A 26,088-nucleotide genomic window follows, 5' to 3' on the forward strand; every position below is an offset into this window, starting at 1 on the left:
GGTTGCTGCTGAGCAGATATAAAAATGGGAAGATGGGGAGAGATGAAGGGGAATTTAGTGTGGGGAAGAGTGGGCCAAAGGGGGATCGCTGAACCGCACCTCAACTCAAGTTGTACCCCCTCCCTCTGTCAGCTCCTCCCAGCCGTTTCCCTCCTGGCCTAAGAAGGTGCCTTTTACCAAGCCAGACACATTGTTCTGTTTAGTTTGCTATTTTCCACACTGACTGGCAGCAGCCTTCCAGAGCTTCAGAAAACCCACTTCTGCCCTACAGAGGAGGTGGGGTTGCGGGCTTCACGGCCCCAGCCCCACGCGATTGGGGGGCTTCCTGGCTGTGTCACACCCTGGCCAGCCAGTCAGCTGGCTCTGGGGGTGTGGCCTGCCCTATTTAAGGCAGGATGCGGCTGGGGATCTCCCTCTTTCCCCATCTGCCAGCTGTTCCTGCTTTTCTCACCCTCCTGCCCTATAAGGTTTTCGCTCCTTGACCTTGCTATGGACCTTGGTTGGTCGCCGTTGAGGGGCCTGGTAGGAATTTTTCCACTTGGCAAACTGGCACCAGCCACTTGGTTTTCGTCTATCTAGTAGCAAATTGTCACAACTTTCTTGGTATTGGCGGTTAGGCATTGGTATTGCTCTGTAGTTGGAAGAGGGGAGGAAGCGCCATCACCTGCCCCGCATATTGAAGGGTAGTCTGATAAAGGATTATGGGGGGTGTGGCCCTGTCAGAAGCCTATGGAGGTGAGGGCCTAAGGCATGCCCCCTATCGGTGACCCCGGGGGAGTTCCTAGTTGATATGCATCAGCAGGACTCCCCCTACTGGTGGTTAACCCTTCCCGGACTTCAAGCGGACGGGCTGAAGTCAGATATAGTCGGTTAGGACCAATGCCTAAGCCAATACCGCTCATCACCAGTAACCAATAAAGTTGTGGCCTTAATTAGCCCATTAACCTTAATAATTGTGCTGTGTGTCTTTATTTCCACGGGGGGGGGGGGGGGCGGGAACTCGCCATGCAATGGGTCGTCTTCCCCATCCCTCGTGGGGCATGCTAGAGATTGAAGTTGGGACCTTCAGCATGCAAAACTAGCACCTTCCCCAAGGAATAAAGTCCCATATGGAGAAAAATGGCTGGAGGAAAGGGGGTTTCTTTTGGGGGTGGGGTGGAGGAATCAGGTAAATGGGCCAGTATCCCTTCCTGCCCACGCCTTTCCCCCATGGAATTGCCCCCCTTTAACCCTCCTGCTTTATTTGTTCAGTGGCAATCCGCATTCCAACACCTGGACTGTGCAGTTGTCATATCTAGTTAGGTGCTCAGCAGGCCCAGCAGAGCTGTGACAGTGCTGAAGTCGTGCGATGCAGCTGTCAGAAAAAAGGATGCTTGTGCTCTTTCGGTGCCGCAGCAAGGTGAAGATAGATCTGCTAACTTCCTTCTTGACACAAAGCTCTTGAAGGAACAAGACTCCCTCCAGAGTAGGAAGTGGAACTTTGCTCATCTCATGGTGAAAGCATCTCGTCCATACCCATTCCAAAGCAGCCATAGTCACCTCTTGGGTTCATCCTCATGCTTTTATCACACAGAGTTTTTCAGTTTAATTGCAATTCTGACAAATCCCTTAAATGAGCCATATGTGGACACGGGTCACATCCACGCCATTCATTTACAGCACATCCCCACCCACCCTGCAAAGAATCCTGGGAATGGTAGTTTGTTAAGGGTGGTAGCTCTGCGAAGGGGCAAACTACAGTTCCCAGCATTCTTTGGGTTTTTTGGGGGGGGTAGCAATGTGCTTTCAATGTATGTTGTGAATGTGTCCAATGGCAAGAGAACCTGCTAGTCTTCAGGTGTAGCAAACAATTGATTCAACCCCCACTTCTGTTACTACGCCCCTCCCAATTCCATTCAGTTTTTTTCTCTGCTAAATCAGATTGCTACCACCTCCATTACTGTCCACGGATCAGATAAAAAGAAATCCCAGGATAAAACTGATCTACTCTGCAGCATGGGAAAATTCTGAATGGGATCAATTTCTTAATACCTAGGAGTGTCAGCTGATCTTCAGCATACCACACACACATGATGCGTAACAGAATACAGTTAGGGTAATTTAACACAGAAGGAGAGGTTAAGTTTAAGGTTCACCAAACTGTTGAATTAACTTTGCTTTGGGGACATGAGTCTTAATGTGCAACACTGGCAACCAGGGCTGGAAGAGGGATCTGCTTTAAAAAGATTTAAAGAGGAGATTTGGCAATTCTGCCCTGTTCAATATTTGCCCGCACTGAACTGCCTCTTGCATCAAACCTCTACTTATATTTAAGGGTTTTTTAAATAAAAAGCCTAACTATATGCAATATTTTTTGCCATATATATGCACATAATACCTATAAAAGAGCATATTTTATAAGTAGCAATATATACCTATTTTATACAGTTATATGCATATTTTTAGGTGCCGGTTACTTTAGGAAACCTGGAGTATGTATTCACGTAATATGCATATTATGTCTTTAATAATACACATAATATAATACACATAATAATACACATAATAATACACATATATACAAGAATTAACCCACCATTTTAGCAGAACTGGTGGTGGTGGGGAATCCTACTCTCTGACTTCTCATAAAGATCAAGGTGTGAGACAGGAATTAGAGACAGAAAAATCTAAAGATAAGCTTGACAAAGATTTTCAGATGATTCCATTCCTACTGGCAACCAATAGGATCCCTCCGGTGTGATATCTTTGTACTACTCTGTGCCATTGCACAAGTTCCATACATTTCATTGAATATGAACTGGGAAATGTTTGGGTAGATTGTGACCCATTAAACTTAAATTGTTGAAGCTCAGTCAGAAAATTAGGAATGGGAAAAGAATCAAGAGCAGCTCTAGCTGTCTTTGAAGCTGTAGGTGGCCTTTGGATGTTGTATTTTTAACTTCTTTAAAGCATGAGTTCCCTCTTTTCATCCCTGCCCTTGCTGCTTGCTATTTTCAATCGTGTTTCTTACTAATCAACTTGGGAAAACATAGAACAGCTGCTTAAAAGATAACCAAGCAGGTAGCATTATGGAGAGCCCAAAAGGACCTAATGTATCTTCTGCAGGTTCCCCAAATGACCTCTAGAGAAGATTTTCCTTCTCCCTCCAGCCTGAATCTAGTCTGAACAAAGTGTAAATAATGTAAGCAGAGTCAATGGAATATTTCTAAACCTTTCATCTAGGTTGCCACCCAGATGAATGCATTCATCAGGCAATGGTCTATTTGAAGCCCAGTGACACACAGGGGGGCTGCAAAAATTATCTGGCTTCCTGTTCCGAAGCTCTTTCAGCCTATTCATGCCCTAATCCTCCACAGACAGCTCAAAATAGCTAGAATTTTGCTTCACTGCCTACCGACTGGCATGCCAATCCCGTAGCCCTTGGTGTCCAGAAGGCCCCCGACCTGCGTGAGGTTGCAATTGCGCTGGCGATAATACTCGTTCATGGTGGACTCCAGGAGGAAGGCATAGTTGGAGTTGAGCACGCGTGCGATCCCTTCCTCTGTGCTCTTGACAAAGACACTCGGCTGCTTGGAGTACATGTAATTCCACATCCGCTGGTATGTCTGGTACCGAGAATTCTGAAAAACAAACAAAGAGAAGCCACGATTCAATGGGAATCCTGCTCCAGGATCAACATATTGGCCTGCAATGTTCAGAATATCCAAATATCCCATTCATCAAAGGGGGAAGGCGGGTTCCCTCTCCTAAAACTCACTATCAACTCCAGCTTGGCCTCAGTTATGTATTTCATGTACATATTCAAAGCAGTGATTGCAAACCAGAAGTCATTAAAACAAGCTAATTGAAAGAGCAACAACACTGCAATTACTGAGACTGATACTAAAAGGCGGCAACAGAACAATGAAGGCAAGGCTGGTTAAAATTGAAAAATAGAATAAAATAAGGAAAAAATATTGACAGCACACATAAAGGCAGGAAGAAATGAGGCCCCTCTGAATCTTCCTAGTGTAGGAATTCCACAGCTATGGAGCTACTACAAAAAAAGGCCCTGCACCTGATATCTACCAGGCATAAGGCCAGTGAAGGTGGGCCTGAGGGCATGGCCTCTGCAGCTGATTGAAGTCTCAGGCAGGTTCATATGGGTACAGGTAGCAAGTTTTCATGTAACCTGGTTCCATATTAGGGGTAAAGGGACCCCTGATCATTAGGTCCAGTTGTGACCGACTCTGGGGTTGCGGCGCTCATCTCGTTTTACTGGCTGAGGGAGCCGGCGTACAGTCATGTGGCCAGCATGACTAAGCTGCTTCTGGCGAACCAGAGCAGAGCACGGAAACGCCGTTTACCTTCCCACTGGAGTGGTACCTATTTATCTACTTGCACTCTGAAGTGCTTTCGAACTGCTAGGTTGGCAGGAGCTGGGACCGAGCAACAGGAGCTCACCCCGTCGCGGGGATTCGAACCGCTGACCTTCTGATCGGCAAGTCCTGGGCTCTGTGGTTTAACCCACAGTGCCACCCTCATCCTCGGTTCCATATTAGTTAGGGCCTTAATGGCCAATACAGGAACTGTAAAGTTTGGAAATCTAACCTTGGAAATCTAACCTAAATCTTGGAAATCTAACCTTTAAATATGGCCATCAATCAGTTAGAACCTGGGCATGAGGGCAAACAAACATTGCTCAGTTGGTTTCTCAGATGCAAGTGATCAAGCCTTAAGCCTACCTAGATAACATCTGATCTGGAGGACCTATTAGTTAACTGCAGGTGTTTGGAGGCTGCTTAGAGTGGCTCATTAGCAAGTGGAGAGCATTCTCCACATGGCTCAGAGCTAATTTGTGGCACTCGAAAAAGGTTTGGAGCCAAACGTCAGCGCCAGATTCCAATCCTGGAACAGATTGCCTCTCTGCAATATCTCAGCCATCAAACATCTCAGAGAGAGTATCCAACATGGATGCCATATCTTTATTAGGACCCAGTAGAATGTCATGAAATAATGAGAGTTCTTCTTCATGACATTTAGGGTGGTCCTAATTACGTTACTGTGACTTTTGGATATTTTTCTATCAGACCAACAACACTTCCGTGAATGTTGTTGGTTTCCAACCTCTCTACCTGGTTCTCAGTTTCTAAATAATGGAGAACTTGGGATTGAGCACCACACTTGCAGTTTTGTCAAAACAACCCTTTCTGAACGCAAGCTGCCAACATTGTACGGCTTTGGTTCAGCTAAAAACAAAGTGAGAAAAGCTCTCTCTCCACTCTGGCACTTCAATGTTTAATAAATAATTCCTACTCAGAACTGTGCACCATGGAAGTTCTGCACAGGTATTAACTCATTCATGTCTACCTGCTTCTCCATCGGCAAGGCAGCCTCATCTTTGGAAGATGGATCATAATATAGCTGAAAAGAGCTTTGAGCACCCTGTTGCCTTGAGCTTGTCCATGAGAAACCCAGCCTCAGAGGGATTATCCATACTTCCTCTTGTCCCACTGCTTCCCCCTGGGGAAAACAGCTCTTTAGCGCCCAGTCAGAGCAAAAGACAAGTTGGGTTTTTCTTGGGATTGATGTTTGCTCCAATTTAGCACTTAAGAGTGACACTTCTGGAACAAACAGAAGTGCGGATGAGCCCTGAGTCTCTCCAACCAGCTTTTCCATCCCTTTCCACTCATTCTTACTGCATGGCTCTCTGTGGCTCCCGCTGGCTGTCTACACTCTAACACCGCTTCCTTTTTGAATAGCACTGCATATATGCACAGTGTGGTCTACTGTTTGGAATGTTGGATGAAGAATTGAAGGCCAAGGTTCAGATCCTTGCTCAGCTGTAGAGGTGACCGTGTGACGTCCATAGAGGAAGAACAGTATAAACATGCCATAAATAATCCCCTCGCTAATGTTATTAAATCTGAGTCATTGGGAAAGATGATTGATATTTGTTCTGTTAATATAACAGAACTTACTGACATTTCTATGGGCCCATTGGAAGGTCTTAGACTTACCTAGGAGAAGGACCTACAACTGAAAATAGATAATTGTAAGTGGAATGCAATATGGATGGGCGCCTAATCCCTTTAAATCAGCCTCAGTTTATATAAGGAAATATTCCATAAAAATTCTGCTCATGGGGCACTGTACTCCTGTGCAGCTTTCTCATTTGACATCAAGCACCCTAAAGGGTTATTGGTGTGGGTGAGGTAGCAGGGGGACATTTTCCCACTTATGGTGTGAAAGCTCTCTGGCATCCAAATTTGGGTCTGATGTTTTTGAAGAAATGTAAGAAATAAATAAATACTCCATTCAAGCCTTCCCATAAGTTGCTTTTTTGAACTTGTGGGATGATCAAAGAGCAATTTTTCAGTCTAAGGAACTTCTTGTATGGACGCTGGCTGCAGCAAAAACTTGTTTGGCTCAGAAATGGACGACATTACAGGACTTAAACCTCTCCTTGTGGTATAAGAATATGTGGGCTCCTGCTACTGCAGAGAAAACAACTCACAAATGGTGTGTTTCTATGGGTAAGGAAGACCTGGAACATTTGTAGGGTTTTTTTGTGGGATTTAATTACATACATGTCAAATCAAGACATACAAAGCTCTCTTCTTCCACCCAATCACAAAATCTGGCTTTCATGATGTGTTTTGCTGCTTTTATTTTTCTGCATCATTTGCTCTCTATTTAGTTGGGAAATGCAAACTCTTGACTGTTCCTTCATTTTGTAACTTTGATTATGTCTTTTTGTTTGTCTGTATTTCTATTTTACATTAATAATAAAACTACTATGCAATCCCCTGTAGCTCTGCCTTCCCCTGGGAGGACTGTACTTAATGTTTTATTTTCTGAGTGCTTGAGTCAGCTTTTAGTAAGACAGTGCAGGGGTTATAAAGAGCACTGAAGGCTTGTTAAACTGAAGTACCTGTGCATGTGATGCAGATTAGGATAAAAGATTCTGTAGCAACAACTAGATGGGGATCTGCGGTACCACAGGCATTTAGCTCTGATGGATACAAGGCTCATGGCTTCCTCACTATCAACACAGCAAAAGCTTACCTGGAAAAAAGTCATGCTGGAACCTCCGTGGATTGTGCCGTACTCTATCGCCGTCTGGTCTGCAAGGTCGTCTACTGATTCTATGGGCACATCCATGCGCTGCACGGTGAGGAAGGCTGCCAGGTTGGCTGTGTAGGAAGAGATGATGATCAAAGTGAAGGCCCACCTGCAGGGACAAGAAAAAGGAAGCAAAAGACAAATGGACATCTCCACACTTTGTCTATATCCTAGAGCTACTTCCCCTTTCCCCTGAGGGGGGAAAAGCCCCCTGGGACTCAGCTACATTGGTCAAGAAACAGCATTTTGAATGCGTTATAAACATGCAACACCAGATGGTGCCAGAGAACAAAAAAATAAAAATAAAAAAAAATCTAAGCAATTTTCCATAGCGTGTTTTTTTCCCTTTTCTTATAACGATTTCATTTCTGACTTATTTATAGCGTGTGGTTTTTCCGCTGTGTGTAACTCCATCCCTGGTTTTGAAAGATGCTGAACATTCACAGTTCCTGCAGAAGGATTCTGTGGAAAGCTCCACTGTGCCATGCTCAAGTAAATCAAAAGAATGTTGGTTTGAAGGAGAAGAAGCCCGATTCTGCTCAGTTGTGGAATAATGAGAGGTACACACAACCTGGAATTGATGGGGGCCTCCAAGAGGAAGCAACAAAGTGTCTTGCAGAACCTTCAAGACTGACAACTATTCCACAATAAAATTTTCAGGGCTGGAGCCAACACTTCACAAGCTCCACAAACTTAGGAGTAGAGTTTGAGGATGTGCTGGGGGCTGCAGGAGAAAGGAGAGAAGGATGAAATTGCATTGCACAAGTGAAACTTGTTGTCTGGGTAGAAGGGCAGCGTTGGATTCAACCCTCAGTCTTTAAGGTCCCACAAGACTCTCTGCCATTTTTGCTGCAGGAGATCAACACAAACCCTCTATAAATGGTTGCTTCCAAATTTAGTTCTTGGAGGAACCACTATATTCCCTCCTACCCATCTCTCTTTCAGTTTTCTTTCTATGGGACAGATGATTTAACAACAAATCAAGGTGGGATTGACCCTTTTGTGCTTACAATCAGGACTGCAAATATTCTGTATCTAAAAACAAAAATGTTACAATAAGGAAATTCATATTCTGAAATCACAATCATGCAGAAAAAAGTTTATTTTTTATCTAAAAATTCTGCAGAGTGAGCTTGCACAGGTGGAGATGGCAGTTTTCCTCCCTATCTTGCTACCCCCATGTCCATGAAAATTGGATTTGGGGGGCAGAAGTGCATGATTTGTGCTTGCACAGTTGACTTTTGAGGACCAAACCATTTTTCTGTTTCCAATAATTATGTTTTGGTTTGTTTTTTAATCAAGGAGGCAGATCTTGAATGAAGGCATTTGGAAAATATGGAGACAATGTAGTTGAAAGGAATGGAACGGAGGATGAAAGGGCATGGAGGCAGAGGGTACTATGGTCAGCAGAGTCGAGAGATTGGGCATCCTATCCAAAAAACCAAGCACTGTTCAGAACTGAAAATATCCATCTCTTTCTCAAAACAACTCCCTTGTTTCTGAGTCATTGTGCCTAATGCATTTTCAAGATTCAGAGTGCAACCCAGACGACTAGATGAAAAAAAACATGTTTCCTACTAGCATAGTCAACTTCTGGATGGGTGTAATAACACATAGTCTTGTTTATAGTTTTGGAAATGGATGATGCTACTTGAAAGGCAAAAAGCTTGAAGGATTCTGGAAGAGGGATTGACTTATCCACAGGGAAACCTAATATGCAAGACATCTCCAAATGTACCTGTCACAGAAGATAAGGATTGGTTACTGTAAGAACAGGATACTGGACCGCATGGGCCCTTGGCCTGACCCAACTGCGCTCATCTTATGTTCTTATTCAGAGTCCCATCAGTGCATCATGGCCTGTACATTACCCATCTTCTATTTTGCCACAAGTTACAAAAAGAGTTTGTGAAAACCATCCAAGTTGGTGAAGCTACAGCAAGCGATTACAGCGCAAAAGATTACCTCTGTGATTTCTTACCAGACTCCACTGACGCAGCGCGTGGACAGAGCCCGAGGAGCGATGGTTGATCCTTGCTGCATGAACCCACCGACAGGGAACCACAGGCTGTTGCCAAGAGAGTACTGATTAACGAGCAGGTTGCATCTCCCTTGGGAGCAGGGGTGGGGGCTGTACCACTCGTAGGGCGTCAATCTACGGCATCGAAACATAACACATCCAATTACACTGGAGTGCAAACACTGGGAAGGAAGCAATCATCAAAGTCCTAACTCTCCTGGAGGCAGGATTTCTCCGTTATTTTACTGGCAATTGGTATCAGGGGGGTCTTGCAATGCAAGGCAGCTGATGGGGCTTAAGTGCGCTTTATAAGATTACAATCAGCTTGAAACCAAGAACACAGACAGCTTATGCATTGCTTGTGCCTTCGTCGTTGCTTCATTCACTTCCTCCAGGTTTAGTTGTTCCATGCTCAGAATGGGAATTTACCTACTCCCGATTCCGGTTCCAGGTTTTGGATGACTCTCAGATATGATGCTATCGGTGGGGGTCCCTTCTCTGAACACACCCACATCATCTTGCTCACTAATGTTGCCAGTGCCCATTGGCTTTCATCTGTCTCCAGGCCAAAACCTCACTGCCTAACAGAAGTGGAGGATGTGATGTGCAGAGGCTACCATTTGCTAACTCAGAGAGGGCAGGTGAACAGGCAGCAACAGCGAGGAGGAGCAGTAGGCTCCAGAGATTGGCAGAAGCACCTCTTCTGAGATGTGCTCAATGCTACGGACCTCTGATGCCAGCCCTGCTCTCCCTAATTCAGTTCTTTGGGATTAGAAACTGCAACTGGGAGCATCTTCCCTGGACTGGCCTTGCCCACCCAAGCTGGCCACTGGATGCTCCTGGACAGGGATCTCCTTTCTTAGCAGCAAAGCTTTCCTGGCTCTGGTGCATTCCTGTTTCCTTTGGCTTTGCTTTTTGGTCTGCTTTGTTCTTGGCTCCAACTACTGACCTACTCCATCTTCTGAATCCTGCTTATTCCCACAGCTCTGATTCCCTCTCTCCTCTCTGAGCTTCTGGCTCAACCCAGCACTGACAGCACCAGACATTAAATTTGGGGAAAGTCCCTTGAAACAGCACACATGTGAACACCTGCTACAATAAGTATCCATTTCAGTGTATGTGTGTGTGTGTGTGTGTGTGTGTGTGTGTGTGTGTATACAGGGTGGCACCCTGCTCACAAGCTGTTTCCCCAACCATGCACATTTTGTGTGTGTGTAAGGTCTGAGAAGACCTCTGCGCATACAATTGAAGGGGCAGAGGACCCTGCATGTTTGGTGATCTGAGAAAAGCAGGGCACCTGCATGCATGTGGCAGAGTGAGGTGTGGGAAAATCTATTGATTTCAGTTTCTCTCAGTTTCTTTTCCCCGCCCCCAGTCCAGTTCTTCAGATTTCCACAACTTTTTGCAATCTCATGAAAATTCATCAGTATTTTAGTGTCAATTTTAGCAAAGCAATTTCACCTAACAAAATTCCTTTCTATGTCATTTTCACTCATGTATGCAATTTTATGCACCCTTTGCCTCAGTTATTTCCCTTTTTTTAGCACGCACTGCTTGACTGGAGAATTGCATTGCAAAATTCAAAGAACTGCATTGCAAAAATTCAGAGGAGTGTGACTTCTGAAGGCTAGCTGACATAATGCCAGTGATCTGATTCATGCTCATGATAAGTGTTTCATAAGTCTATGTAAATATGTGTGGAGTCAAGCGGGGGTGGGGAGGGGGCTGGATGAGAAATAGGAGCGTGATATCTCTTGTGGGAGCTGTGCAAAGGGCTCAGTCTGGGTTTTTTTTTTAGTTACCTGGGTCAGAGAGGAAGGGGCACTTTTACTTAGCTTTTTAAAAGGAAAACTCCTGGCATTTGATTTTTTTAAAAAATGTTTTAATCCAATAGTTGCTTGCAGGGTATAGCAGCTGCAAGACAGAAATGCTCATCCCCAGCAAACACTTGCAAGATCCCCTCACACTTGCAAAGGAATGTGTGTTCATGGAGGCATCGTCTCGATTTAGGTGGATGCGGAAGGCTTTATAAATCAGTTTAGGCCAGCAACATTATAGTGGTACCTCGGGTTACAGACACTTCAGGTTACAGATGCTTCAGGTTAAAGACTCCGCTAACCCAGAAATAGTACCTCAGGTTAAGAACTTTGCTTCAGGATGAGAACAGAAATTGTGCAGCGGCGGTGGGAGGCCCCATTAGCTAAAGTGGTACCTCAGATTAAGAACAGTTTCAGGTTAAGAACAGACCTCCGGAACGAATTAAGTTCTTAACCCGAGGTACCACTGTATTCTGTAATGTCCTTGCTGTTAGTAGAAGCAGCCTCTCAAGAAACAAGTGTCAAATTTGCGACTCTTAGGGTGTTTCAAGACTCTTTTTGAGGGGGATTCAATCACGTAACGGTAAATTCTGCTTGCACACTTGAAGCTGATCTGGAGCTCTTGCACAACAAACCTGCTTCCCTGTCCCCCCCCCCAAAAAAAGGTCTGAACTTTTTGGAAAGTGATGGGAAAATGCAATGCAAAGTATGGGATAACATACGTGTTGACACCCTGTAATCTAATCTCCCTGCAAACAGATCAGGATGCATGCTCAGTAAGCCAGTTGTCTGGAAGCGCCCCTTGAGACTTGAGCTTGAAAATAGCTCCAGGACTGGCTAAGATTGTTTAAAAGTATGGGATTTTATGTGGCTTCTTTCCCTCTGCCTGCCCCTCTGCGACTCAAAGAAAATGGCTTTTTATTGCTAGAGGATATTTCATTTGGTGTTGAAAGAGAGGTCCTCTCTTTTATGTGTATGGAGAGAGAGAGTAACAACAACAACAGCCCATCACCCTGCTTGTGACAAACACACTGACCCAGGTGTCACAGCTTTCAGCTGGAAACACCTGATCCACCTGACATTAGCTGGGTGTTATCTGAAGCCCCTGTCTCCTCTCCAACACAAATCAGTACTGACACCTTTGGAAAAAGCATCAAGAGAAGCCGTATCTCAGTGTAGACAGGGCCTGGCTGTGTTATCAAACAGTTTTAAACGCTGCACGATGCTGAAAACCATTACAAGCTCATGAATTCGACAAGTTCAGCTGCACCAAGGGACCCCCAAGGGACGGCACGCTTCCATTTTCATAACAGTATCGCAGCTTTTGTAGTGTTATTACGGCACCTGCAAACGGCGTTGGAATCTCTGGTGCCTGTTTCAGACACCGAAGGGATGCGGTTAGAATGTTTGAGAACTCCTGCTTACTAGACTAGAAAGAGCCACAGCAACGCTCAGGCAACAGAAAGTTTTGTTTTATCATCTGCAGCAGATGATAATGGGAGTTGGGGGACAGGGAACGGTGGTCTTCCCCAGGCTGTGCGAATTCAACACCTTATCAGCATGACCAATGGGCAAGGATGCTGAGAGGTGCTGGGCAGCGGGTGTGTGTCTCTGAAACCCTTTTGGGGGTGCGTCAACATCGAGAGAAAATGGCTGAATGAATTTTTTGGTGCGAAGAGCCTTGAAGGAACTTGTAGCTGTGATCTGCAGATCAGAAGCTTTGGGTTTAATCCACTTAGCATCTTGGTATTAAACAAGTAAGTGTGTGTGTGTGTGTGTGTGTGTGTGTGTGTGTGTTTATTTAAATAAGTCCTACTGATTTCAAGTGTGGATGTTATTTCCAGAAGACTGAAATTCTGAGCACACTTATCAAGGAAGTAAGTCCCACTGAACTCATTTTAACTTCACTGCCTAGTAAACATGGATAGGATGAGGCTCTAAGTATGCTTAGCATTGGTATGGTAATCCAGTTTAAATTCTAAAACAAGTGGATTCCCCCCTCCGCCACCAGCATTCAGTCTTAGTTAGTTTGAGGTTAAGGTTGTATTTGCTGTTTTCAGAAGTAAATCCAGAAATCAATATTTAAATGAACAGATGCTTCCTTAAATAGGCAATCATATGAATAGACCAAGAGCCTGGCTGGCTGGTTCAGGCAAAAAGAACCACCTAGTCCAGCATCTCATTCTCACAGTGGCCAACCAGAGGCTTTTGAGCACAACCACCCTCTTCCCACTTGTGATTCACAGCATTCTGCAAGCCTCGGATTATATTTACTCTGGTGCAGAGCACGTCCTATGCATATTTACTTGGGAATGAGTCCCACTGAATCGAGTGAGATTTATGCAATCCCTAATTGATTGAGTTGCTCAGCTGGTTAGAGCGCAGCGCTGACAACGCCAAGGTCACAAGTTCATTCCCCGTATGGGACAGCTGCAAATCTCTGCACAGCAGCGGGTTGGACTAGAATGATCCTCAGGGTCATCTACAATTCTATGGTTCTGTGATTCTATGAAATGTTCTTAGTATAGTAGTTCGAATCCAATGGTCACCAATGGGTCTATTGCAGTGTGAACTGGTTGGCTATGAAGGCCTGATCCTGCGATGTGATACATATAGAGGGGTCTGAGCCATCCTGCCCCTCTTGCAGCTGGGCGCCCCATTGTTTTAGCTGGTGAAATCCTCTTACGCTCCAGGACTGGGCTGTTAAAACCCCTCCACAATCAGTTAGTTATATTTACTGTATAGCTTTCAAATGATTTGCTGAAATTCATGTTTTGCATCTTTTTTTCCACATGTCCCACATGTGACCACCTCTCCCCCCACTCTGCCCCTGCCAGGTAAACACAGAGGTTCTTAATCTTTGTTTTGTTGATTCAAGCAAACTCTAGGTAAATAGAGCAATCAGGAGGGAGGCTTCTTTTGTTTGCACGGTATTTTTTTACAGCAGATGTGTAATTCATTTCACTGTGATGTTGCTGCAAACCAAAATGCAGCCCCCTGTTTCAAAAGGCACATTATGAAATTTTGGAAAATCCGTAAGTTTACTTACTCTACAACTCCTTCCTCTAAACCCACACCCCAATAAATGTGTGTTCTCCCTTCCATTTCTGCCGGTTTTCACAGCGAGCACTTAAAACATCCAGTTTAAAAAAAACACCTGCCATGGATTTCATATCCAAACAGTGCAATGTGCTGTCTGTTTGCACTTTGTGGATGTTAATCTCTGAATTTCCCCTCTTGAGGCTTCAAGGCTCCTTCCATATGGGCAGCACCAAACCAGCCCAAATGCAAACCAGTCCTCTGGATCTATCTTCCACTGCTGCCTGTCCAATTGCTACTTCTCCCAGTGTGTGCAACAAGGCACACATAAGACAATGCATTAGAGCTGGAAAACACCCCCCACTGTATATTTTTGTATTTCACCCATTGTAAGAGGGGTCCACTAGAATCCCTGTGGTCCACAGATGTCCTTTAATTTACAAAGCAGGAGTGTATATCCAGGGGCTCAACAGTTAAGGCGTAACTGTGCTACGGGTGGCGCTGTGGGTTAAACCACAGAGCCTAGGGCTTGCCGATCAGAAGGTCGGCGGTTCAAATCCCCGCGATGGGGTGAGCTCCCGTTGCTCGGTCCCTGCTCCTGCCAACCTAGCAGTTCGAAAGCACATCAAAGTGCAAGTAGATAAATAGGTACCGCTCCAGCGGGAAGGTAAACGGCGTTTCCGTGCGCTGCTCTGGTTCGCCAGAAGCGGCTTAGTCATGCTGGCCACATGACCTGGAAGCTGTACGCCGGCTCCCTCGGCCAATAAAGCGAGATGAGCGCCGCAACCCCAGAGTTGGTCACGACTGGACCTAATGGTCAGGGGTCCCTTTACCTTTACCTTAAGAGGGGCCCACTAGAACCCCTGTGGTCCACAGATGTCCTTTAATTTACAAAGCAGGAGTGTATATCCAGGGGCTCAACAGTTAAGGCGTAACTGTGCTCAGTATGTGTTTGTTTAATAAACATAAGAAGTGCCTTTGCTGGATTCAGATAAAGCCCACCTGGCTCAGCATTCTGTGCAAAAATCCAAGCAACCAGGTGATGCTATATCATCCACCCCAAACCAGCCAGCGAGGCACCAAGTTGAATCACAGCCTCCACTGTTGACAACAGCGACTACCATTGCCCAGGGCAGGATGCTGACTGGCAAGGTGCTGAACCCCTCATTGGCGCTCTCCTCTTCCACCTGTATAATTTTATGAACTTGTGCAGTGCCCTAGCAGCCAATTTCTTTACTAACTACTGCAGAGTTGTCTCTCCCTCCAGCGATTGATAATCAATCGCACGTTACGAGTTCTCCATGCCATTCCCAGAAGCTGACAGTAGGTGGCACTGTGAGGACGGGGAAAAAAGGAGATATTAAGAAAAGTTAACAGTACCGGGCCACTAAGAAGAGGACGCAGCTCACGGCGAGGTAGGCGAGTAACATGAAGAGCCAGACACCGGGAGAAAATGGATCCAGGAAAGAGAAATAGCCAGGTTTGCGCCCCTAAGGTAGAGGAGAAAGAAGAAAAGGGTTAACAGAGAGGCATATTTCCAAACAAACTTCGGTTCTACAAAGTAATAGAGTAAATGCAGCATGGAGAAGACTTGCAAGTGGTGGTGGGGATAGACATGGCAGCAGGCAGAGGACATTGTAGGGTCCTTGGAGAAGATGGAGGGGGGAGGGAAGCAGGGCAGCTGCAGCTCCCTTGCTAACTGCCCCAAAGAAAAGGTTTGGGGGCTTTTTCGTCTGGTGAGCAAGCGGTGACATCGTAGAGGTGTGTATGATTATGCATTGCACAGAGAAAGTGGACACAGAAAAGATTTTCTCCCTCATAACACTAGAATTTGTGGGCATCCAATGAATCTGCCTGTTGGAAGATTCAGGGCAGATGGGGAAAAAGTACAGTGGTACCTCGAGTTAGGGACGCAGGTGGTGCTGTAGTTTAAACCACAGAGCCTAGGACTTCCTGATCAGAAGGTCAGTGGTTTGAATCCCCGTGATGGGGTGAGCTCCTGTTGCTCGGTCCCTGCTCCTGCCAACCTAGCAGTTCGAAAGCAAGTCAAAGTGCAAGTAGATAAATAGGTACCACTCTGGCGGGAAGGTAAACGGCGTTTCCATGCGCTGCTCTGGTTTCGCCAGAAGCAGCTTAGTCATGCTGGCCACATGACCCGGAAGCTGTACGCCGGCTCCCTCAGCCAGTAAAGCGAGATGAGCGCCGCAACCCCAGAGTCGGCCACGACTGGACCTAATGGTCAGGGGTCCCTTTACCTTTTTACCTTGGGTTACAGACGCTTCAGGTTACAGTCTCTGCTAACCCAGAAATATTACTTCGGGATAAGAACTTTGCTTCATGATGAGAACAGGAATCGTGTGGTGGCGGCGCGGTGGCAGCGGGAGGCCCCATTAGCTAAAGTGGTACCTCAGGTTAAGAACAGTTTAAGGTTAAGAATGGACTTCCGGAACGAATTAAGTTCTTAACCCGAGGTGCCACTGTATTTCTTCATGCAATGCGTAGCTAAACTATGGAACTCATTTCTGCCGGAGGCAGCAATGGCCACTAACTTAGGAGGCTTCAAAAGAGGACTGGACAAATTCGAGGAAAAGGCTATTGATGGCCACTAGCTTTGATGGCTCTGCTCTGCCTCCTCAGTTGGGGGCAGCAATCCTTCTGGATACCAGTGGCTGGAAAGCACAGGAGGGGAGAGGGCTCTTGTGCTCGAGTTTCTCACAGGCATCTGGCTGGCTACTGTAAGAACAGGATGCTGGACTAGATGGGCCATTGGCATGATCCTGTAGGCTCTTCTCACATTCTCTCTCTCTTATACACATTTCAGAGTAATCTTTATAATAAAACTGTGGGGAAATCCAGGCTTCATCTGCTCCCTGTTTTGCATCCGCTCATGAACCCAGTCCTCTCCCGTCTTCACTCACCCTCTTGGTCCTGCTTCCCTCCCTGTTTGCTTTTCTTCCTTCCTGGTATTCTTCTTTATTGAAGCTGAGCTTCAGATTCTGCTGGCAAACATAGCCAGTTCTTGAAAGAGCAGAGAAAGCGGCAGTTGCCAAGGACAAGGGCTTCCTAGCCTGGGCACCGGCTCCCTCTTCTGCAACCAATAAAACGGCCAGATGGAAGCAAGGGCCAGAGAGGGACAAGGTGTAAAAGCTGGCATCCCTACTGCTCCCAAAATCCCATTCTGCACCTACGCTGCTGTGATGGATAGAGGGAGAATGATGTTAGAATTCCTGCTCCGTGATTGCAGTCATGGGATTGTTGTCTATCACATGATGGTATATGTTTTGACTCCACAGAGTGACGGAGACAGGATGTTTGTGTTACTGTGTTCCGTGAAGTAGGATTATTGTCCTTTGTTTTTTCCTCTTTGCTGTCTGATGCTAGGGAGAGAGGGAGCCATGTTGCAGAGGCCCACAAACAGTCACACTGTTTGCTGCAAGCTCAACCATTTTGCATGAGCATCGTATTTGTACAGTGGAAATGCTGGGTCTGAAGACAGATGAATGACTCGGGGAGGCAATCCTTCTCTGTCTACGAGTGGAAGAAACCCAACTGTTTCAAGATGAAGGTGCTTGAAAGTTCAATGCAGGAGCAGTTGGTGTCTGTGCCATGTTTTCCCCTGACCTAAGTTAGCTGGAGGGTGGCTTTTGCCCCAAAGCACAGAGAGCTAATGTCTCCACAGAGCATACCTCCTCTGCCATGGCCCCAAAGAACTATAGATTTTACATCACTTTAGCCATGCAGATTAGGGACGCGGGTGGCGCTGTGGGTAAAAGCCTCAGCGCCTAGGGCTTGCCGATCGAAAGGTCGGCGGTTCGAATCCCCACGGCAGGGTGCGCTCCCGTTGCTCGGTCCCAGCGCCTGCCAACCTAGCAGTTCGAAAGCACCCCCGGGTGCAAGTAGATAAATAGGGACCGCTTACTAGCGGGAAGGTAAACGGTGTTTCCGTGTGCGGCTCTGGCTCGCCAGATGCAGCTTTGTCACGCTGGCCACGTGACCCGGAAGTGTCTGCGGACAGTGCTGGCCCCCAGCCTCTTGAGTGAGATGGGCGCACAACCCTAGAGTCGGACACGACTGGCCCGTACGGGCAGGGGTACCTTTACCTTTAGCCATGCAGATTAGTTGTTATGTCATTCATCGTCTCACAGTATAATGACATCAAGAAGCCTTGAAGCTGCCACTAAAGGTATAGAGCCAGTCTTTATTCCTATGACTAATTATTAGGTAAATAATTTGAATGTGCCCTGGGGAGGTCACGTTGGTGCTTCTCATTCAGTGACTTGACTTCATCCCCAGAGGCGCACTCCATCGTCTCTCGAGACAGACAGGTGCCAACAAGTTTGAATGCTGCAAAGAGTCACTTTAGGACACAAATAAAGAACTCAGAGTGAGCCAAGAGTGGGGGGGGGGGGGAGAGAAACATTTTGACCAAGCACCATACACCCTCCCTTCCCCTGTCTCACAATCTTCTCATTGTCGGTGGACCTTTGAACAAACAAATTGCAAAGCAGCCATACCTATCCTGGAATGCCTGCTCCCAGGTCTTGACACTGAAAATCAATCTGAACAGCTTACATTCCGGGTTGTGATGACATGATCTGTGCAGGCATCACTTTGTATGTGAAGAAATGTATATAGGGGCAGAAAGACACCATCATTTGCAAAGGTGGAGAAGGGATGAAGGACGTTGCATTAATGGAACCAGGATGCCCTGCCTATGCAACAGCAGATTATTCTCATCCTTCTATTGTACATCAAACAAATTCCCTTCATATAATATATACTATATATGTATATATCTCGGGGGGGGGGAGATTTTATCTAGCTCACACCTCTCCTTGCTGTTTCTCACAATAAACTGCTAAAAAGGAAGGAAGGAAGGAAGGAAGGAAGGAAGGAAGGAAGGAAGGAAGGAAGGAAGGCAGGCGTCTTTTGCATAGAAGCAACCCATCAGGGATGGGTGAATCTGTTCAGTTCCTCTGTTTCTCCTTTCCCCAGTCTCAAGTTCAGTTATCCCCATTTCTACATCAGTTTGTGATATAAGGCATTTTCACTAATATATGCATTTTTCATGCCCATCTTACTGTCTGCTTTTCAGTACAAATTATTTGGCTGGAGTACTTCAGAGAAGTACAGATTTGAAAGGATGACTGTGTTTTGGTTTTTGGACTATTTTTTTAAAGTGTGAATTAGGCAGTTTCACCTTTAAATGTGAATTTCTCTTCCCCTGCTCCCCATCCCTATGGTCCAGCAGCAGCAGCAGTCTAAAACAGTACAGTCCATCCTTGCGATTTGGAACTCATTAGCAGCTCATTCCCAATTTTATCTATTACACCTGCAGATCCCTGAGCTGCAGTGGGGAGTAAAAAAAGGTTTGCCGAACTGAAGAAAGTGTCCATATAAACATGAGCCAAGGCCTTGGAGAATACACCGTATGGAGGTGCGATGTAATGCAAAGCCTGAGGAGGCTTGCATTTTGCAATTCAGACCACAATGCTATCTTGCCTTCCACTGCCTCCCAGTTGACAATGCAGCTATATAGGCCAAGTGCCTCAGCCCAAAGTTCAGATGCAACCACTCAACTCCACAATATCCCATTAGCATGAATGAGAAGAGGAGGGAGGCATAGACTGGGTCGGATGCCCCATTAGAGTCCCTGTGTCAGGAATCCATATTTGATTAAATCACAACAAGTGCAATTGAGAAAAATGACAGGCCCATTTAAACTTGCCATATATAGTTACTTGCGAGAAAACAGATGTGTGTGGAATGGGGAACGGGTGAGGAGGCTGGGTTCGGGAGGGTGGCAGGAAAAGAAATGATGGGGAACAGAAAATAAACATGCCATTAGAGTTGGGGGGGGGATGGAGACAGGGAGACTGGGCAGGAAATTTATTTGTGGTTATTTGTTAGGAAATGTCTGATGGCAGCCGCAGATTAACGTGACATTAGCTGCAGTTTTCCTCACTGAAATGTGAAGGGAAGAGGCAAGGAGGAGAGCAGCTGGGTCTTTGGCTCTTCCTTCCTTGCGCTGTGCAAGCCAGATCTTCAAAGGACGACTGCTGTGATTAGTTATCATGCCTGCCATTGTTAAATAAATATTTATCGGTTTAATTAGCTAATTGCCACATTGCTCTTATGTGTTGTATTAATGCTAAGCTACAAGATTGTTCTCCAAAACCAGCAGAGGGATTGTGAGGTGGGGGAGCTGGATTTTTGCTGGGGGGGGGTGCTGTTGAAGAAGGGAAAGTATGTACAGTCCCCAGATTTATTTTCTAGAGTGCCCCCAGGAGGGACTGGATCACATAGCTCATGGCCCCTTTCAGTAAAGTGGTGGGAAACATTCAGGGTCGTCACCAATCACATCCTACTCAGAGCAGACCCATCAAAATCAACAAACCTAAGTGAATTATCGTAACGATAATCAACACCACGCTTTATTATCCGCAGGGCGGGCTAGAACAATGAAAATACAATGGCATCACAGTTTAAAAAATTTGCAATCACAGATGAAGGTGGGTCCTAAAAATATACATCTCGAATCTTAAAAGCTAGGGTGAACAGGTGTGTCTTCAGCATCACCGAAGAATTGATGCTTTTGAATTATGGTGCTGGAGGAGACTCTTGAGAGTCCCATGGACTGCAAGAAGATCAAACCTATCCATTCTTAAGGAAATCAGCCCTGAGTGCTCACTGGAAGGACAGATTGTGAAGCTGAGGCTCCAATACTTTGGCCACCTCATGAGAAGAGAAGACTCCCTGGAAAAGACACTGATGTTGGGAAAGATGGAGGGCACTAGGAGAAGGGGACGACAGAGGACGAGATGGTTGGACAGTGTTCTCGAAGCTACCAGCATGAGTTTGACCAAACTGCAGGAGGCAGTTGAAGACAGGAGTGCCTGGCGTGCTCTGGTCCATGGGGTCATGAAGAGTCGGACACGACTAAACGACTAAACAACAACAACAAAATATACAGGGAACTCTCCATTTATGTGGGAAACTGCTTCAGTGAAATCGCATGTACTGGGAACATCATTGAAAAAGACTGTAAACACTCTACCAACCACCTTGCTCAAACTCCAACTCTCCATAGGCCTCAAAAGTTAGTGCAAGGGCTCCTACGACTATACTTGCAAAGACCCATGGGATTGCTAGACGCTGCTTTTGCACTCTTTTAGGGCTGTTTTTGCCTCTTTCCGTGCCACTTCCAGGTTTGCGGCAATGGCCGTGCCTGCCTTGAATGCAATTAAATAGGGAGTTGCCTGTATTGAAGGTGTCAGGCACAACTCCCTATTTGTGAGAAGGGAGTTCTACAACTTAGGGGCTGACACAGGTCCATCACTAGCCTGAGTCTTTGAGGGAAGGGCCTCCTCCACTAATCTTAGCCCCCAAGATGGTGTGTAGGGAAGCTGGTGGCTTTTCATTAACATCAGTGGGTCTACTCTTGAGTAGAATTTAGCTGAAGACAACCCTCAGAAACACTTCCCAGCACATTTAAAATTTACAGATTGTTCTTTGTTGAAAGAAAATTATATGAAGATGATGTATAGATGGTATATGACACCAGTGCAGTTAGGAAAAATGTATAAAACCAGTTCAAATATGTGTTGGAAGTGTAAGGAAAAGGAGGGGACATTTTACCATATGTGGTGGGATTGTAATGAAAGTTTTGGGAAATGATATGCAATGAACTGAAGAAAATGTTCCATCTAACATTTGTTAAGAAACCTGAAGCATTTCTGTTAGGGATTGTAGGAAAAGACCTGCTAAGGAAGTTGAAAAATATCTTCATGTATGCGACAATGGCAGCGAGAGTCTTAATAGCACAAGGATGTAAGAATGAGGAAACTCCGACTAAAGAACTATGGCAAGAGAAACCGATGGACTATGCAGAACTGGCAAAATTGACACATAAACTATGGGAGAAGGATAACTGTGATTTTAAAGTTACAGATAGGTAGCCGTGTTGGTCTGCCATAGTCAAAACAAAAATTTTTTTTCCTTCCAGTAGCACCTTAAAGACCAACTAAGTTAGTTCTTGGTATGAGCTTTCGTGTGCATGCACACTTATTCAGAGTTGGTCTTTAAGGTGCTACTGGAAGGAAAAAAATTTTTTGTTGTGATTTTAAAGATGAATGGGAACCTTTTACAAAATATTTAAAGCTGCAACAAAGTGAACTGGACTCCTTAGCAGGCTTTGAATAAACACTCACAATAACCAGTCAGATAAATTGAGGATTTATACAATCTTGTAACTTGCAGAGAATAGCATTTATAGAGAAACCAGAGATTGGAACTGAGGGAAGTCGGGGTGGGGAGGGGTGGGTGGGTTGTTTTATGGGGGGGGTTGGGGGGAATTAAGGATATGTTTTAAGATAATATGTTTTGTTTAAATTCCTAATAAAAAATATTTAAAAAGAAGAAAAAGAAACACTTCCCAGCACAAGGAACCTCAAAGCACACTGGCTGTTTTTGGGTTTTGGTTTTTAAAAATCTCACACAGCCCAAAAGGTGCAAGGCATGTCTCTCTGTCTCATGATACAAACCCCCTCCTGGGAAGCAAGGAAAACGATACTTTTCTATGCTCTGTATTTCCCCAAAACAGCTAGCATTCTGAACAGAATGTCAGACTTGCCCTGGGGGAAGGACAAGGTTCAAATCCCCGATCAGCCACAACACCCACTAGATGGCATCGGGCAACTCACCACCTCTCAGGGTTGTTGTGAATTTGGAACAACTTTCCTTTACTTGAGCTCTTTGGATGAAGTGTAAGATACGAATATGGTGAATCAGAAAGTGTGGGGGAAATGCTGGAACCATTCTGATGCGCTCACGCATTGATCCTTGATTCACCACGTAGCAGAGGCAACAGAATTCTAAGTGGGTTTTAATTACTTGTTTGTTCTTGGCAGTCAGAAGGACTCCACTGAGAAAGAGATGCGCAAGCTCTGTTTGTATTGGTGAGGATGGGTGCATCTTTACCAGCCGCAGATATTTCAAGGGCAGAAGCTGTGAATCTGCTATAATTGTTTTAGTGCTTTGTTTATGTTGTTGCTCAGCTGATGGGAAATCAAGTGTGTGTTCTTATTGCCCACGGAACATATGGAGAATGTATTGAAATACAGAGCAGGTATAAGCAAGTGTTGCGTTCAAAACTTTTTCAGTGCAAATATTCTGGACCGGTGGCTCTTGGGAAACACTAATGACTTCGAGTCAGTTTTTGTATAGGTGCAACTAGTACAGCACACAGTCCCTGTGGAGGCAGGGAAACAGAAAACAGCACTGGCTAAGGATAAGTTCTGAAAAGAAAGAAAAAGAGAGTGCAATTTTACTTCTGTGCACTGAAAAGAAAATGGAATGAGAACCCAGAAGGATGGAGAAGGATGCCTGCAAGCAGAAGCTCAAAGGATCTGAAGGATCTGAAGAAGCTGAAAAGGATCCTGGGCAGCAGGACCAAGGAAGCCATTTCCCCACAAGACAGCAAATAGCCTGGTGCTCTTACCCAGTACAAAGCTTCAAATATCCACATGGATAAACTTGTTCAGTTAAGGGCCAAGCTATAGCATCAGCAGAAGCATGCAGTGTGTGATCTCCTGTTCTGCCCCATGCTGGAACCCTTCTCCCTGATAGGCTGGCGGTGTCTGGGGGTGTGCACATGCACACCCACCCACCCACCCACCACATGAGCTCATGGATCATATAGCTCAGCTACAACAGCTAAATCCTGCAGATCCATTGAACTATGGCAGGCATCCCCAAACTTGGCCCTCCAGATGTTTTGGGACTACAACTCCCATCATCCCTAGCTAACAGGACCAGTGATCAGGGATGATGGGAACTGTAGTCCCAAAAGAGCTGGAGGGCTGAGTTTGGGAGTGCCTGAACTATGGTTTCCATCCTCGTAAGGTCTTACAACAGGTCCAAGATAATTAAACAGTCATATGTGAGCACATAAGAAAAGGACACTGTGATTACAAAGACCCAGTATGGATTTCTCTAAAACAAATCATGCCAGTCTAATCTTATTTCTTTCTTTCTTTTTTTAAAAATGGAGTTGCAAGCTTGGTTGATCAAGGGAATGCTGCGGATGTAATGTATCTTGATTTCAGTAAGGCTTTTGACAAATTCTCCCATGAAATTCTTGCAGAGAAGCTGGTAAAATGTGGGCTAGGTGATTTGTAGCTGGTTGACTGACTGAACTCAAAGTGTACTCGCCGATGGCACTTCATCATCCTGAAACAAAGTGACAAGTGGAGTTTGCAGGGTTCTGTCCTGCGTTGTTCAACACCTTTGTAAATAAACTTGGATGAAGAAATAGAGGTGGCACACTTCAAATTTGCAGGTGACACCAAATGGGGAGGGGTAGCTAATACCTCAGAAGATAGAATCAGAATTCAGTATGACATCAACAGATTGGAAATGGGGCCAAAACAAAGAAAATGAATTTCAATAAGGACAAATGTAAGGTTCTGCATTTAGGCAGGAAGAACCAGCTGCACAAATATAAGATGGGAGACACCTGTCTTACCAGCAGTACACGTGAAAAGCATCTAGTGGTCTTAGTAGACCACAAGCTTAGCATGAGTCCACAGTGTGATGCAGCAAAAAAACCCAAATCTGTTCTAGGCTGCATCAACAGAAGTATAGTGTCACAATCAAGGGAAGTCATAGTCCCATTCTATTCTGCCTTGGTAAGCTCCCACCTAGAGAACTGTGCCTGGGCACCACAGTTTAAGAAGAATATTGACAAACCGGAACATGTGCAGAGGAGGGTGATCCTTTCATGGGGGGTGGGGATTGATGAAGCCCCTTCAGCCTCTACAATTCTATGAAGGTAAATGGTACCCATGGTTTGCTGCACAGCTCTGCAGACACTTTCCTGTCGTTCACTTGCTCTCTGATGGTGGTATATTATGGGATAGGGTCCCCCACCTTTTCCCGACGGGGACCATTTCCCATTAGTTGCTGCGCATCAGGAAGACAATGTTGTACGTGTAGTTTCTCCTGCCAAGGGGATGCCAGGAAGGAAGTGAGGCAAAGTAGTGCAGGAATAAGATAGCCTGCCAACCTGCTGGCAATTGCTTGGAACTGATAGGTTTGGGAGTCGGTGTAAGGAGCAGGGTTGATTTTGACAGGCAGCCCTGTTTAGGGAAGCTTTTAATGTTTGATGTATTACAGTATTTTAATATTTTTTTGGGAAGCCGCCCAGAGTGGCTGGGGAAGCCCAGCCAGATGGGCGGGGTATAAATAATATATTATTATTATTATTATTATTATTATTATTATTATTATTATTATTGACATCAGCAGAAACCTTGACAACAGGGGGTCTTCCCTAGACAGCAAGTCGCAGGAGACTCCATTTTCACGAGCCTACAAGTCTCAGTCCAACCAGCAGGGTGGCATAAGAGGAATAAACCAGAAAGAAACAAAAACTTTAAAAGACCAGCAGAGAATGAGAACCTGCCCTTAAGCACCCGCTTCTGCCTTTCCTTATCTGCCTTTTTTAGTTTAAAGTAATCTTGCTTTTTTTTAATTGATTTTCCCTTCCCTGAGCCAGGAAATTTCTGGCATCTTTTCTCACTTAGGTGCAGCTAGGGGCAAAGGTAGGATTAGTATCAAAACATTTTGTGTCTGACAAAGGATATTTTGTATGTCTGATATTGTGGAGGGATTTAGGGAAAGGGTTTGGGCGGCTGGCCAGACCAGGCTAAGGGACAGCCCTCATCCACAGGGTGCAAAGGCTGCCAACTTATCTGTGGCCTCACTGCTACACGCTGGCTTCCCTCACCTCTCTCACTCGCTTCCCGAACACACAGCATTCCTCACACTTCAGATCCTCAGCTGATGACTTCTGTCTCCTCTTCACTGCTGATGAATGTGAGGGTATGTATTACTCAACATACCCTCATGTATGTATTACTCAACTCAGGTTCTTCAGCTGGGGAGGGGTCTGCCATGCAGCTGCAAACCACATACACTCCTGGTTGTTGGTTTATTCATATATGAATTTTTGCTCCAATTTTCTAGGCAGATGATTATGATGAGGATTTTAAACACACGAGCCTGCTCACATTAAGGCCTCTAGGTGATTTACAATAAAATGTATTC

The 26,088-nt window shown here is 45.4% G+C and overlaps 1 protein-coding gene across 1 annotated transcript in view; it reads right to left on the reverse strand.

Annotated features, from left to right (window-relative positions):
• The window catches only part of GRIK4 (glutamate ionotropic receptor kainate type subunit 4), a 460,006-nt gene that overhangs the window by 16,261 nt on the left and 417,657 nt on the right, over positions 1–26,088 (reverse strand). The window contains exons 14-17 of the mRNA XM_053366447.1: positions 15,361–15,470; positions 9,086–9,259; positions 7,048–7,213; positions 3,395–3,620 (exon numbers count right to left, since the gene is read on the reverse strand). Coding sequence (XP_053222422.1) covers positions 3,395–3,620; positions 7,048–7,213; positions 9,086–9,259; positions 15,361–15,470 — 676 coding nt within the window. The remainder of the gene's footprint in view (positions 1–3,394; positions 3,621–7,047; positions 7,214–9,085; positions 9,260–15,360; positions 15,471–26,088) is intronic.

This window comes from Podarcis raffonei, chromosome 15, assembly GCF_027172205.1.
Source record: "Podarcis raffonei isolate rPodRaf1 chromosome 15, rPodRaf1.pri, whole genome shotgun sequence".
Lineage (NCBI taxonomy): Eukaryota > Metazoa > Chordata > Lepidosauria > Squamata > Lacertidae > Podarcis > Podarcis raffonei.